The 15,682-nt window shown below is 43.9% G+C and overlaps 1 protein-coding gene across 18 annotated transcripts in view; it reads left to right on the top strand.

The window, feature by feature from the left end:
* Positions 1 to 15,682, top strand: part of SGPP2 (sphingosine-1-phosphate phosphatase 2) — a 133,035-nt gene that overhangs the window by 75,099 nt on the left and 42,254 nt on the right. For 17 of the 18 annotated variants that reach the window (XR_010944222.1, XR_010944216.1, XR_010944217.1 and 14 more), the window contains exons 3-4: positions 6,227 to 6,406; positions 9,441 to 9,530. Coding sequence is in view for 1 of the 18 variants with exons in the window: in XM_067740434.1 (XP_067596535.1) it covers positions 6,227 to 6,406; positions 9,441 to 9,530 (270 nt within the window). In the remaining 17 variants the exon portion in view is untranslated. The remainder of the gene's footprint in view (positions 1 to 6,226; positions 6,407 to 9,440; positions 9,531 to 15,682) is intronic. The other variant, XR_010944230.1, reaches the window with a different exon arrangement.

The raw sequence follows: 15,682 nt of genomic DNA, 5'->3' as shown, positions 1-15,682 counted from the left end.
TTAAAGAATATGATTCAGTGGTTTTAGTATATTCACAAAGTTGTGCAACCAATGTCTACCTCCAGAACATTTTCATCTCCCTAAAAAGAACCCCCATATTTACTAGCACTCACTCCCCTTCCCCTACCCCCCCATCCCGCCCTAGACAACCACTAATCTACTTTCCATCTCTGTGGATTTGCCTGTTCCGAACACTTCATATAAATGGAATCATACAATGTTTGTCCTTTTCTTGTTTGGCTTCTTTCACTTAGCACACTATTTTCAAAGTTGATCCTTGTAGCATGTATCAGTACTTCGTTTTTTAAGGTCAAATAATGTTTCATTGTAAGGATATACCCCATTTTGTTTATGCATTCATCAGTTGATGAACATTTGGGTTGTTTAAACTTCGGGGCTATTGTGAAGGATAATGTTGAGAATATTATATTCATGTACAAGTTTCCGTGAGGACATAATTTTCAGTGTTCTTGAGTATGTACCTAGGAGTGAGACAGTTTGGTGTCTGATCTTTCTTTATCCAAATTATCATGTTAGTAACCTGAGAAGAAGGGGAATGAGCTTCACTTGGACAGATTAAGAAATGGGATGGGTAGAGAAGCTGTGGTCTTTGGGTTACATCTCATTGTTCTCTAGAATGGTGAAACTAATTCCTGACTTTTTAAAAACAAATCCATGGATAGACTATAAATCCCAGTGATTCAGTGTTTCTGTCCCATGAGACCTGAGGGATACCTTACATCCCTGTTAGTTAATCGCTTGCACTGTGATTTCCCATGGTGAAGTGGGCTGAGGGTGTAGCCAGAGGGAAGAAAGATGTTAGAGTTTATCATAATTTGTGTGTGTTTGGGGGAGGGGGGGCGGGTGAAATTTGAAAAGAGCCTCTCGGTGCTCCCTCTGTTTTGCAGAGGATTCAGCTTTTATTATAAAAACAGGGGAGCCTTCACACGACGGGATGGGGATGCTTTGGAAGGAGGACAGAGGTGGGAGTGGGGGCAGGCAGCAGTCTCAGAGCGTAAACAATAAATGTATAGCTGTTGTCTAAAATCCCGCGGCTGCTTTACTAGTAATGTTATTTCAAGGACCTTCTGTTTCCTAAACTATCTAGGTTTCATTTATCCGGGCGTGAAGACTAAATTCTGTTCATCAGAGCTGTGTTAGACATAGAAAAATTGTCATTTTGGATTGTAATAACTAGGAAGGCCCACCACATTAAGAGAAAAAGCACAGTTTTCTCTGCTGGCCCCAAAGAGCCCAGCCATCAAGGACAGATGCCAGATGGGAAATTCTTCTAAGTTGTGAAGACACATTTCATTTTGACAGAATTGGTTCTCTAGAAAAGCCTTTTGTCTGCTTGGGGTCAACAGTAGACGATCCAGAGAACTGGATTTCCTTTCCACCTATACATTAATTAGGGAAGAAGTAAGCAAGTAGGCTAATTCCTCATCATGAAACGCTCCGGGGCCCCAGCACCATGCAGGGGACCCAGCTAGGGTGCTGAGGCGTTAATGAGCTATAATTGCTTCCTGCCCTGCCTCCCCGTGGATTTTCGCTTTTACACATAGGCCTTGGGGGCCTCAGCCCAAAGGAGCATGATGGATGATGGAACTTAATTTGGTCCCTTTGGGTAGAAGGGCCTTTCAAGAAGACAGAGCAAAGTCCTCCGTGGAGGGCAAGCCATACTGAGTTAATCATTATACTCTTTACTGTGAACTAAATGGAGAAATAGTTCTCTTCGGCCGTAGTACTCTTTTTAATAGACTTTACTTTTAGAGTAGTTTTAGGTTCACAGCAAAATTGAGCAGGAAGTATAGAGAGTTCCTGTATACCCCCTGTACCCACACATGCATCCCGTCCACCAGAGTGGGACATTTGTTACAACTGAGGATCCTACACTGGCACCCAATGGCCTTAGTTTACATTAGAGCTCACTCTTGGTGTTGTACATTCCATAGGTTTGGACAAATGTGTCATGATGTGTATTCGCCATTAGAGTATCAGACAGAATAGTGTCAATGCCCTAAAAATTCTCTGTGCACCGCTTACCCATGTCCCCAGCCCCCAGCAATCACTGATCTTTTTACCATCTCCCTAGTTTGCTTTTATCAAAATGTCATATAAATGAATTCATACAGTATGTAGCCTTTCCGCATTGGTTTCTTTCACTTGGTACTGTGCGTTTAAGATTCTTGCATGTCTTTTCATGGCTTGAAAGCTCATTTCTTTTAGTGCTATAAAGGTGACTGTCTGTGATCCAGGAAACAGGCGCTCACCAGGTACTGAATCTGCCAGTGCCTTGGTCTTGCACTGCATCCTCCGGAACTGAGAGAGATAACTTCCTGTTTATAAGCCACCCAGTCTGTGGTTGCTTGTTATAGCAGCCCAAGCTGGCTAAGACAACAACTTTTTAAGATGTGACTGACATGCAATAAACTGTACGTACTCAGTTTTATTGAGGTATAATTCACATACTACTCAATTCATTCTTTTAAAGCGTATGATTCAATCATTTTTAGTGTATTCACAAAGTTTACACGTATTTAAAATGTACAACTTGGCACATTTTGATATCGGTCCATACCCCTAAAATTATCACCATAATTAAGACAGACATAATTAAAACATAGTTAAGACATAATTAAAACTTCATTACCCAGAAGTTTCCTCATGCCCATTTGTAATTTCTTTCCCGCCTTTCTGGCCACCACCGATCGGCTTTCTATCCTATAGAGTCATTTCTATTTCCAAGAATTTTATATAAACAAAATCATAGAGTATGTACTTTTGTTTGTTTTTGGCCTGGCTTCTTCATTCAGCACAATTATTTTAAGATTCGTCCATGCTGTAGCATGATATCTATAGTTTATTATTTCGTTTTTGCTGCGAAGTATTCAGTTGTATGATTATACCACAATTTGCATAATTATTCATTCAGCATAATTATTTTAAGATTCATCATTCATTCAGCATAATTATTTTAAGATTCATCCATGCTGTAGCGTGATATCTATAGTTTATTTTTTTTTGTTCTTGCCGCGAAGTATTCAGTTGTATGATTATACCACAATTTGTTTACCTATTCACCTGTTGATGGAAATTGGGTTGTTGCCGGTTTGGGGCCGTTACAAAGAAGCTGCCGTCAATGGTCATAGACAGATCTTTGCGTGACTTACGCTTTCACTCTTTGAGGGTAAATACCTAGGGTCGGCATGGCTGGGTCGTGCGGAAATCATATGTTTTAACTTTTTAAGAAGCTGTCAAACTGCTTTTCCAAAGTGGTTGTATCATTTTGCACCTGCTCCAGTGCTGTATGAGGGTTCCAGGTACTCCCCATATCCTCCCAACACCTGGTATGGTCAGTTCCTTTCATCTCAGCCATTCTAACTGATGTGTAATGGTGTGCCCCACAATTTAAACTCCGCTGGTCCTAACTGCCTCGGAGGTCCCTCTGCATACCACCCAACATCACTTCTCCAAGGCTTCTCTATTCTTGCGAAGTGGATGCTTCTCTATCCACCCCTCATCTTAAACAATCTTCCTTTAACGTTCCACCTCAGTGCTCCCAGTGTCTCGGGTTGAACCAAAGTCTGTCTCTACATATATACATACCCATATAATTCTGTGGATAATTTTTTTCCAAAGCATATTTGCATTATGATGAGATCCTCTGTGTGACTGTTTTCCCCACTCAAGGTTGGAGACCTAATACAGGGCTGGGCACAGTTTGCTGTAATGAATGCAAACTGACAGAGACAGGACTTGTCACCCTGTGAGTGGTACTCTTTCCCTACAACCTGAAAAACATAGCTTCACTCTCTCTGGTTTGAAGAGCTCTGTCATGACAGTAATTGCTATTTGAAACTTATTGATCAGAAACAGTGTGCTGCTATGGGAACACTTTTAAATAAAATGAACAATTGTCCTCATTCTTAAAAACATCCTTCAGATATAGAAGGCAAAAGATAAATGAAGTCGAAGAAACTCATGGACTTCAAGGAGATTAAGTTTTGTCTGAATGAGGGACGCACAGTCTGTCTTCACTCTATGACTTTAACGTTTCCTGTCTGAAGATTCTGTGTATTTTTGAGTGAACTGGAGTTAGTCGTAATGCCTGTAATATTCTTTTTGATGTTGATGAGTGGGGAAGGGGCAGGGTTGAGAAACATTTATATCCTAGCATCTTCTGAGAAATTCTTAGTAGTCAACAACATCTGCAAGTTTTCCAACTCCCCAGAAAATAGTCGGTCTGATGTGGTTTTTATAGGTTCACAGGAGGGAGAGGCAGAAACATAAAAGAGTAAGCTGGTTTCCAAAACAGTAGTTTCTGGTAATAAGGGGATGGTAAAGAGGTTAAGTTTCAAAGTCTGATTAGAAATAGCAGCTATGGAATTTGGAGTGATTGTCACTGAGGCTTTAAAGCCTGTGGATTTGGCCTGCTGTGCACAGACAGTGGTTCTTGATTTTTAACCCAGAGCAAAGTGGCAGCAGAGCACAAAAACATATGCAGCGTCTTCTGGGGGATACTGAGTGTGCTGGGATAATGTTCAGAATTCACCAGCAACTAGATAAGTTAAAAGAAAGTACCACAATGTGGGAAACTCTAAAGCAATCTGGCTGACTAATCAAAAGTATTTTGAAATAGTCCTTCATAGCGGGTTTTGTTCCAAAGCCAAGTAACTCCATCCATCACAAGCTAAATAAAGCCCTAGTAAGATCAATGCGATCATGGTAAGATGAGGAGGTTTATAATTAAAGCCCATGACAAAGTGACCTGCGCAAGAATACAGTGTAAAGCCGGCCGTGCTTCTCAAATTCTCACGTGAGCATGAACCACCCGGGAGTCTTGTGAAAATGAGGGTTCCAGTTCCATAGGTACAGGCTGGGGCCTGAGATTCTGCATCTTGAAACAGCACTCGTGGTGTGGATGCTGCCTCTCCTCAGACCACACTTTGGGTTGCAAATGCAGAGACTTAAGTGAATGGGTTGCTTCTCCCTCTTTCATAACATCACGGAAATGTCCTGTGAAGCTCTCTGACAAAGTAAATAAGTCTATTGTTAACAGTCCTATTCATCTCAGGAGGGTATGGGAATCAATTCTGATATCTATGTTGTGCTTTAAGGGAAAAAGAGAAAGGGATTTTTTCATTAATGGCATCATGGAAAAAAAAGAATTCAATTGAGGAACTTCCAGATTGAGCTGTGTTGATTTTAGGGTTGAAAATAGTCACGCCATTTATTGTATGACGCTCTCGAGTACTGAGAAAAGTTAAACTATATCCAGTATGTTGCCTGCATACATCAGGAGTAACAGTGGCATTCAAAAAATTTTAAGCCAGAAGTCACTTTTTTGGTTAAAACTTGAAAAGAAGGGCTGTCTGATTGAGTATTAAATTCTTAGTCCAGGACCATCCCGAAGGTATTACCGTGGTAGTTTAAGGCACATATTTTTTGAAGCCAAACTCTCTGGATTTGAATCCATTAAGTCTTGCCACTTACTAACTATGTACAACGGTTTACCCCTCTGTAAAATGGGTCTGCATTCTACAGGTACTATTGGATTAAGTGAGTTAATATTTGTAAAGTTCTTAGACCAGTGCTTGGCACACATACCAGCTATACAAATGTTAAATATATGACCAAAATAAGTAAGACGTGTTAGTGTCATATCTTAGTTGCCCAGTGACCCTCTGGAATCCAGAAGGGCTGTTTCTCTTTTCTCTCTTTTGTTTAGAAATTTATTTATTTATGTATTTATTTATTTATTTGCTGTGTTGGGTCTTTGTTGCTGTGCCTGGACCTTCCCTGGTTGCAGAGAGCAAGGGCTTCCCTTTGTTGTGGTGCGTGGGCCTCTCATGGTGGCTTCTCTCGTTGCGGAGCACGGGCTTCAGGCACGTGGGCTTCAGTAGTTGTGGCACGCAGGCTCAGTAGTTGTGGCACACAGGCTTAGTTGCTCCACGGCATGTGGGATCATCCCGGACCAGGGATCATACCCGTGTCCCCTGCACTGGCAGGCGGATTCTTAACCCCTGCGCCACCAGGGAAGTCCCGGCCTGTTTCTCTCTTTAACAACTAAAATGTCTTCCTACAAGACTTCCCCATAGGCCGCTGGGGTCAGAGAGAAAGGTGATTTCAGCCAACCAACAGGAAACCTCAAAATAAATTCATAGAACCTAGGAGTTTATTTTGCTCATTTGGTTAGACTTACCTCCATCCTTTGGTTTGGCAGTTGGTGATGTATATTGGCCAGGTGGCCAAGGATGTCTTGAAGTGGCCCCGCCCCTTCTCCCCTCCTGTTGTGAAACTGGAGAAGAGAGTGATCGCTGAGTATGGGATGCCGTCCACCCACGCCATGGCAGCCACCGCCATCTCCTTCACCCTCCTTATCTCTACCACGGGCAGATACCAGGTAAGGCGCAGACTCCCCTTCCTCCCGTGTAACACCATCCGTACGATGAGGCAGCAAAGAGTTTCCCTTCAGGATTTTCTTTTTTTGAAGGACTTTGAAGTTTATGAAATAAAGATGGGGAACAAAAATTTACTGAGCAGTCAGTGACAATTTCTTTATAAATGAAGTGACCATATGATTTAGTACCCAAAGCAGGTTGTGCCCAAGAGTGAAAGTGGACACCATTAATGACAACAGGGGCTTCCCTGGTGACGCAGTGGTTGAGAGTCCGCCTGCCGATGCAGGGGACACGGGTTCGAGCCCTGGTCTGGGAGGATCCCACATGCCACAGAGCGGCTGGGCCCATGAGCCACAACTACTGAGCCTGCGCGTCTGGAGCCTGTGCTCCGCAACAAGAGAGGCCCGCGCACCACGATGAAGAGTGGCCCTGGCTCGCCTCAACTAGAGAAAGCCCTCGCACAGAAACGAAGTCCCAACACAGCAAAAATAAATTAGTTAATTAAAAAAAAATAATAATGACAACAGCACCACAAACATAACCCGAGTGTGTGGCATCCCGCTTCCGAAGGCATTTTCACGCTGAGCTGCCCGACCAGATGGCACTGAATAGGTGCTCTCACCCTCTGTTTGCAAGAGACTCGAGGGGTTTATATCCTAGTAAATGATCCTCCAGGGCTGAGATGGTTTCACCAAATCCTCCAGCTACATGTCCCAGGGCCCAGGGTGAAATAGTCTGTTCCCAAATTAGCCCCCAGAGATGTCTCTGCCTTTTTTGGGGGCTCAACCGTTAGAAATAATCATTCCATATTTTCTAGAAAGCTGTCTAAATGACAGGTGATTAATAACTGTTGAAAATAGAAGAATTTCACTTAATATCTGCTTAAATGCCAGTTATAGTAAGACCTTTTAAAATCTATACTGTTACTGCAATGAAGATTTATTTTTCCTTTCTGAGAACTCTTGCTCTAGTTTTGTGCTTAATTTCAGAAATTTTACCTTTTACCCGTTGGAAAATTTAGATTTCATGAACTCTAGCAGCCTTGTATGTAAATGATAGTATTGCTTCTCCTGCTCCTCTACACCAGAAACCCAGGGGTGTTCCATGTTCCAGGTTGTACAAAAATGGGGTGTCAGCCTGATGTGATTGGAAGAGGATAAGATTAGTGTCAGGTCCTGGCTGTACCTGGTCTGCTACCTGGTCACCTGGGGTCAGATCTCAGTTTCCTAAATGGCAAAGGGACAAGTGTATAGTATCATATCTAACTAGGTATAATCTTTTTTTGTAACTTAAATGTCATGCCAGGATCAAACAATGTCTGAGCTCCCCAGTACTATCGGAATTAATTGAATGCAGACTTCTGAGCTATGTCATATCCCGTGCCGTCTGCCCCAGAAGGACATAGTGGGCCCAACACTGACCCCCATCGGGCTGCTGTCAGCATCAAGAGAAGCCTGTGAACATGGTTCTCTTAGGAAAAAATCAACAAAAATCAAAAAAAAAAAAAAAATCAATGGCGCTGACTGCAGGAAAGCAACAGCAATCATTTATACGCTCATTTTAAGGCCACCTGGATCTTCTTAAAAATGTCTTTACAGCTTACGTGATGAAACGATTTTCTTTTCTTTTTTCTTTTTCTTTTTCTGGCCACACCGCTCGGCATGCGGGATGTTAATTCCCCGACCAGGGGTCAAACCTGTGCTCCCTGCAGTGGAAGTGCAGAGTCTTAATCACTGTACCGCCAGGGAAGTCCCACAATAGTTTTCGTAAGGCCTGAGTTGTTTTGCACTTCTTTCCTATTTAATTTTTTAATAATAAATGTATTCAGCTTTTGGGGTTATATACTCATGAGTAGCTCTAAAAATGGGTTTATTTATATAAATATATGTTCAGGTGAATACCAACCTCTAAATTCTGAATGCATTAACTCATTAATTTTCAACACTTTTTCGATTAAAATCAGAGACCCAGTTAATGATAAATCTTAAGAAAAGATGCACAACCCTGTGTTGTTATACTCAGATGTTGCATTGGAAAGAACATGCCGGGCTTGTACTCGGAAGATGTGGCTTCTGGTTCAGACTGTGTCACTACTGGCTGTGTGACCTTGGGCAAGTCATTGTACCTCTCTGAGCCCCAGCTCCTGTTGTGAGGGGTGATGGATGGGCAAGCATCTTTGTGCTAAAGTTCAATACTAATGCAACTTATTATCAAGGTTAAGGGTTTCCTCATCTGTGGACTGGGGCTAGTAATAGAACCTATTTCATACGGTTGTGTGAAGATACATGAGATAGTGACCATAAAGCACTTCACATAATATAGACAGTTCTCTATCGTCTTTATCCTTATTACCACGGAAGACCACAGACATCAGTAGTTGAAGCAACTGGATTATAGCTCTGTGTCTAGCTCATAAGCAGGATATTTGTGTGTTCTTTATATGACTTGTCATTAGCCAGATTCCTCCAGCTGTTTTCATTACTCACGAGCAAATGTCAAGATTCAGTGAAGTCTGGACTCTTGCCTTGACATCTGTACAGAAATATGCCCAGTCTTAACATGGGGCTGTTGTTCCCAGGCTTCCTCAAGAAGCTGGTTGTTGCCAAGCTTTACCATCACAGCACATGATGGGGAAGTAGCTAGTTGGACTTCCAAATGACAGCACTGTCTATCTACCTTGCCTCTTGGAAATACTGTATACTTCATAAGTTTTAATCTAAAAATAGAAATAAAAAATTATTTACTCTATTAAAACTTGTAGCACCATAGCTAAGGTCAAGTTTTCTGCTGTGTCTTATTTGCATGTCAATATGTTGTGAAACTTACTTCCAGAACTATATTCCTAGACATCTTCCCCTTCTCTTTCCTTAGTTTTCCCATTTTTCAAGTGATTTGAGATCATCAGACTGCTGGTCTAGGGAATATGAGATTGAGACTAGGAGTTACGGGATCAGAAATCCTATTCCTTTCCACAGCATCAAATTGTATGTGTCTGAACCTGACCGAATGTCCTTGTTTTCTCTTCTCCCCCTGCAGTATCCCTTTGTTTTGGGACTGATGACGGCTGTGGCGTTTTCCACGCTGGTGAGTCTCAGCCGACTTTACACTGGGATGCACACAGTCCTGGTAAGCCGTTGTGGGCAGGTCTTGGGGTGATTATCTGAATAGGAGTGTGGTTAGTATGTGTTTATTAAAAGTTATTTGCATATGTAATTATATTTCCCATCAGGCCAATGAATTACGGAATTATTCTCTTCTGGCACATGTATAATAATAGTAATGAATCATTAAGATGATGTGAAGGAGGCTGAACTGGGCTAGACCCTCATGACTTGGAAGCTAGAATGGTAACAAAGATTCAGGTAGTTTGTTTACATGCCGGTTTACTGATGATGCAACAAGAGGTGCAGAAAAACACCCAGGGTCAGGGATGTGAGTGATGGATGAGGTCCTCCACTTGGTCCTCGAAGATGTGGGTGTGAAATTTGGGGGTCTCAGCTGCCCTTGCAGGGTAGGAGTCCCACCAGGTCAAAAGAGCCCAAATCATGAGCTCGCTTCCTTCCATACTGGCTTTGCGTTTAAAGAGCTGTCCATGTTTTTACTGTATTAGGCATTTTTTTCAGGGCTTCCATAGTTAGCACAGTTAAAATTACTCAGTTCTATTTCCTAGTGTTCCAGCCAGCTACCTTGGAGTTGCAGAGCATAATGCTGGCCATGGTTTACCAAGGGCACTATTTATCATCATAATTGCTGCAAGAAAGGTTTCTTTAAAAAGGACTAGGCCCTTGCTTATTGTGTTACTCTGCACGTGAAGCTGAAAAATTATGTTAGCAGAAGACCTCAAGGGGGGCTTCACTTCCCTTGTGGCACAGTGGTTGAGAGTCCACCTGTCGATGCAGGGGACGCGGGTTCGTGCCCCGGTCCGGGAAGATCCCACATGCCGCGGAGCGGCTGGGCCCGTGAGCCATGGCCGCTGAGCCTGCGCGTCCGGAGCCTGTGCTCCACAACGGGAGAGACCGCAACAGTGAGAGGCCCGCGTACCGCAAAAAAAAAAAAAAATGACCTCAGAGGGAAAGGCCGGCCTTCACCGGCCCTCTTGTATCTCTTCCTGGTACCTGATGTTGGTCATCCTGGGAAAGGTGGCGGTGGCGGGGGTGTGTGTGTGTGTGTGGAACGGCAGAAGCCGCAGAGGTGAACGGATTTAGGGAGAGAGTTTGTCAAAATGGGCAGAAGAAGAGAACAGGGAGGAAGTAAACCCGGAGAAAGATGTTTGTGGCTGCATGAGATGCAGAGAGCAACGTCATGCTTTCCTCTCAAGAAGAAAACAAATTATAACTCCAAGGAAAGCGGGGACGTGAGTGGAGTCAGGGCTGGACCCAGGGTGAGGCAAGTCAGGCAGGAAATTGAAGGGGTGCCAAACAACTCCAGAATCAAAAGAAATGATTTTCATGCGCTACTTAAAAAATCAAAATCAAGGCAGAAACTTTCTGCAAAATATCCCAGTCTGAAATAAAGTCCTGCATTTGTGTGACCTTGCTGGTTTTGCCCTACCCTGATCCTGGAGTGCTGCCCGGTGCAAGGGGGCCCAGATTTTGAAAATACGACGGGAGCAATTAGGGGTCAGCCTTATTATCTACCTACCAAGACACGTCCCTGCTGTTCCCATCCCATTGCACAGTGTGTCTCATGGCTTCTAAGACTTAAGGGGAAAGGGGAGAAGAGCATTCTCAATTTGCTACACCACTGCTCCTCATTATAAAGAGGTTCTCTCCAGATACGTCCACAGACTTAAATATGGAATGAAGCAGAACCCTCTCGGGTGTTTGAGTATTTCTTTTATCTGGGGCTACTTTTTAATTTCCATTGGTTTTAATAAAAAGCGATCTTAGGAACGCAGGTTAAAATTAAAACCAAAGTAAACATGAGAATGTGGAGCTGCAGACATGAATAGAGGGCACAGAAAACCCACCTCAATAAAAATCCAGCTACGTGTCTGTCTTTAGTTTTAAAAGTGGGTTGGGGGTAGGGAAGCACAAATTTGTGGGGAAGATCGTTTAGACCTCTCTTTGAGATCTAAGGAATGGGTCCCACCACTCATTTTGGAGCATCCGTTCCAGAAAAAACTGGAACAAGGGGCAGTAGCAACTATTCCTCCCACCCCCATCCTCCTCCACCATTGCCGTGCAGGACTCCTTCACACGTATAATTTTGTCTCATAAAGACCTGAAACCCTGGACTTCCCTGATGGTCTAGTGGTTAAGACTCCACGCTTCTAAAGCGGGGGTGTGGGTTCTATCCCTGGTCGGGGAACTAAGATCCCAGTATGTTGCACAGTATGGCCAAAAAATTAAACAAATTAAAAAAAAAAAAAAAGATCTGAAACCCTGACTCAGGCCCAGGTCTGAGTCAGGCTCCACAGCCACAGACATGGCCCAGGGTAGAATGGTACCTAATTTCTAGTAGCAAAGGGGAATGGTTAGTTCTAATAGAAAGATGGAGTTGAATTATGGATTGGTTGTCTTTATTTAGCAGCAACTTAATAAGCTTCTGCAGGGTCACAGGCTTGGAGCGAGATCTAGAAGATACTGAGGTGAACAAAACCTACCTCCCCCTCCCAGGTGTCCGGATCCATTGATGGAGACAGGTGTATGAGCTTACTGATTGCTGGCTGTGATAAGTGTTATAATTAGCATGGAACAGCTGGATCAGGCCAGCTAAGGTGGCGTGCCTCTCCTCTGGACTCTTCACATTCTCTAGGGACTGCCACACACTGGTGGTCCTCAACCTTGGCTGCACATTCAAATCCCATGGAAAACTTCAAAGAAAATATTTGGGGATGTTTGGACATCTACAATCATAGCAGCAGCATTATTCACAGTAGCCAAAATGTAGAAGCAACCCAAGTGTCCATGGATGGATGAGTGGATAAATAACATGTGATAGATACATGCAATGGAATATTACTCAACCTTGAAAAGGAAGGACATTCTGACACACTACAGCATGGAAGAAACTTGAAGACATCACACTAAGTGAAATAAAGCAATCACCAAAGGCAAATACTCTATGATTTTGCTTATATTCATAAAGACAGAAAATAGAAGGTGGTTCCCAGAACCTGAGGGGAGGGGGAATGAGGAGTTATCATTTAATGGGTACAGAGTTTCAGTTTGGGAAGATGAAAATGTTCTGGAGGTGGACAGTGGTGATGTTGCCCAGCAATGTAAATGTACCTGATACCACTGAACTGTACACTTCAAAACGGTTAAGATGGTTAAATTTATGCTATGTGGGGTTTTTACCACAATAAAAGATACAGTCCTAGGCATTGGTGTTTTTTCAAAGTTCCTCAGTTGATTTCGGTGTGCAGCCAGGGTTGAGAGCCATCTATTAGACTGTCCTTTAGAGCTGGGCCAGGGCACAAGCCTGGACAGAAGAAGAGTTGGAAGGTGTAAGGAAAGTGGGGGCAGGTGCTGTATAGGCAGCCACTGTGTCCACAGCATGAACGGCTCTAATTGCACCCAGCTAGGAGGCTCACAGCACGCGAGTCATTCAGGTGGCTACCAGCTTCATATAAATGGTTCTCCGTGCGTAAACAGGAAGGACGGTTCACAGAGAGCAGTCATTTGCTTATCTCACCTGGTAAGAAATCTCTCTTGTCAAAGGTGAGTGGTTTGCTGTGAGATCAGGCTTCTGGACAGGCTCTGGCTGACTCCTGGGCAGGTCTGAGTGAAGCATGGGGAGGCATTGAACCTGCATGTGGCGTCACCATCCGGCCAAACCAGCTCTGGCATTGCTTCTATCTACCGGGACGCCCAAGGGAGAAACTTGGGCGCTGTCCTAGCTCTTCTCTTCCCACACCCATCAGTCAGGTAGTCACCAAGTCACATTAGTTCTGACTCTTAAAGATGTCTTAAAGCTGTTCTGACACCACTGCCAGGATAGTATTTCCAAATCTGATGATGCTCTTCCATGCATGGAAACGTTTCTCCATCTCCTGCTGAATGTGAGCAACAACACAGGTGGCCCCAACTGGGGCCTTTGGGGGAATCGACCTTTGAGAGAAGTCAGCACTGTTTATGGCAAAACATGGAAATAAAACACAGGGGCCCTGATGACATTCTTGTACCATACCTGGGCCCACACTACCTGTAGGCTGGCTGTTCCTTATTGCCCAAGCTGATTTTTATTGAAATTGTACATTTCCCATAGTAAAAAGCATCCTAACCAATGACTTACAGAAATAGTTTTTTGGTGTATAATTTCATGTTCCCTTGGTTTGGAAAGTAAACCAATTACGGCCAGCTGGAGGGGCAGGGGAGAGGGTAGGGTGTCTTGGAAAGATGGGGTAGCCCGTGGAATCCAACACAGATGGGGCCGAACAACTCAGCTTCATACGTGTCTTCCTCTCCCTGCAGAGTGCCACGGTGCACAGAACGCAGATCCTAACAACTTCTCTCTCACATCCAGACCTTCACTCTCAGAGATGAAACTTTGATTGGACTGGGCGTTACCCTTGGGCATGGGAGCCTGGCAGGGAGGCAGGGTTGCAGAGCAGAGACAGGGCCCCAGAAGCCACCCCTGTGGGCTGCAAAGGCAGAGCCCAAAGAACAGGAACTGGAAAAACAAGCCAGTAAGTATGTTCACCATGATTGAGAATGCCCAAACTCAAGTGGTTACCTTGTGCGTGAGTCAGGATGCCTTGAATGCAAGTAACAGAAACCAGCGCAAACTTGTTGAAGCTGGAGAGGAAATACACTGTTTTTTTTGTTTGTTTTTTTTTTTTTTGCGGTATGCGGGCCTCTCATTGTTGTGGCCTCTCCCGTTGCGGAGCACAGGCTCCGGACGCGCAGGCTCAGCGGCCATGGCTCACGGGCCCAGCCGCTCCGCGGCATGTGGGATCTTCCCCGACCGGGGCACGAACCCACGTCCCCTGCATCGGCAGGTGGACTCTCAACCACTGCGCCACCAGGGAAGCCCCACACTGGTTTTTATAACCACACTGTAGGAAGGACAGAGGTGCAGGTGGCCACTGGGAGTGTGGGCCTCTGGGTCTAGATCTTTATTGGAAGTGTCCCCCACTCTTTCCCTAGGTTCTTTTCTTTTCTTTATGGCTGTGTTGGGTCTTTGTTGTGGCGCGCGGGCTTCTCATTGTCATGGCTTCTCTTGTTGCGGAGCACGGGTTGTAGGTGTACAGGCTTCAGTAGTTGTGGCACGTGGGCTCAGTAGTTGTGGCTTGCGGGCTCTAGAGCTCAGGCTCAATAGTTGTGGCGCACGGGCTTAGTTGCTCCGCGGCATGTGGGATCTTCCCAGGCTAGGGCTCGAACCCGTGTCCCTTGCATTGGCAGGCAGACTCTTAACCACTGTGCCACCAGGGAAGCCCCCTAGGTCATTTCTGTATGTCTCTACATGGTGGATCTATACTCTTGGGCTGCCCTCTCTCTGATGCTAGACCCAAGGCTTAAATTCTTTCTGTGTTACTCCTGAAAAGATTCTAGTGGAGACTTTCATTGGCCTAGCCTGGATAATGAGTCACTTGCTGTACCAAACACTGTCCAAGGGGATGCAGGGGATTGTGATTGGACAAGCTGGGCCAGAAGCCAGCCTATGTGAACAGGGGCTGTGATTGGCAGTGACGGCTAGGGTTAGTACTGGCGTGTGAGAGGGCCCCTTCTCCAAAATAAAATGCATCTGTTGCCGGAAGACGGCAGGCAAAGCACCAGTGACATACTTTGTACATTGACATCATTGCATTTTCCTACTGTTTGAAAGACTCAAAACTGGACGTTATGTTTGTGGGGAAAGGAGGACTACAGAAAATCAAGAAGGCTGATCATACTATGTTTGTGAAACCGAAAATAAACCAACCTATACAGAATTGATTTTAAGTCTTTTAACTGATAAAGCAATCATCCCTAATATATTAACAGTAAAATTAGCCAGAATTTTTGTTGTTGTTGTTAGGTTAGTGAATAGTTGTTCCATTATTTTAAACTTGAGTTAGCTGAAATGCTGTTCTATTTTATTGTCCCTAAATTGCTTGATCTGTGAATAATTATATAGATATTAGGTTTTATTTGCTTACTCATTTTTTTTCCCCCTAAATATTGCTTTAGTTTTGGTTGGAGTTGGAGAATGTTGAAAAGGTTTCTCAAATATTAAATTATCTGCAGACCATACAAAACTATGTTCTGGCTTTGGACTAGAGCATTTTGGGTGTGTTTTTTCAAGTTCTTTGAAACTACTTTTTTTTTTTTTTAAAAAAAAGTCTTACTTCA

This window comes from Pseudorca crassidens, chromosome 6 (genome assembly GCF_039906515.1).
Source record: "Pseudorca crassidens isolate mPseCra1 chromosome 6, mPseCra1.hap1, whole genome shotgun sequence".
NCBI classification, from domain to species: Eukaryota; Metazoa; Chordata; class Mammalia; order Artiodactyla; family Delphinidae; genus Pseudorca; species Pseudorca crassidens.
Note: the sequence above shows the minus strand (reverse complement) of the source record. Positions and strands in the feature narration are given on the sequence as shown.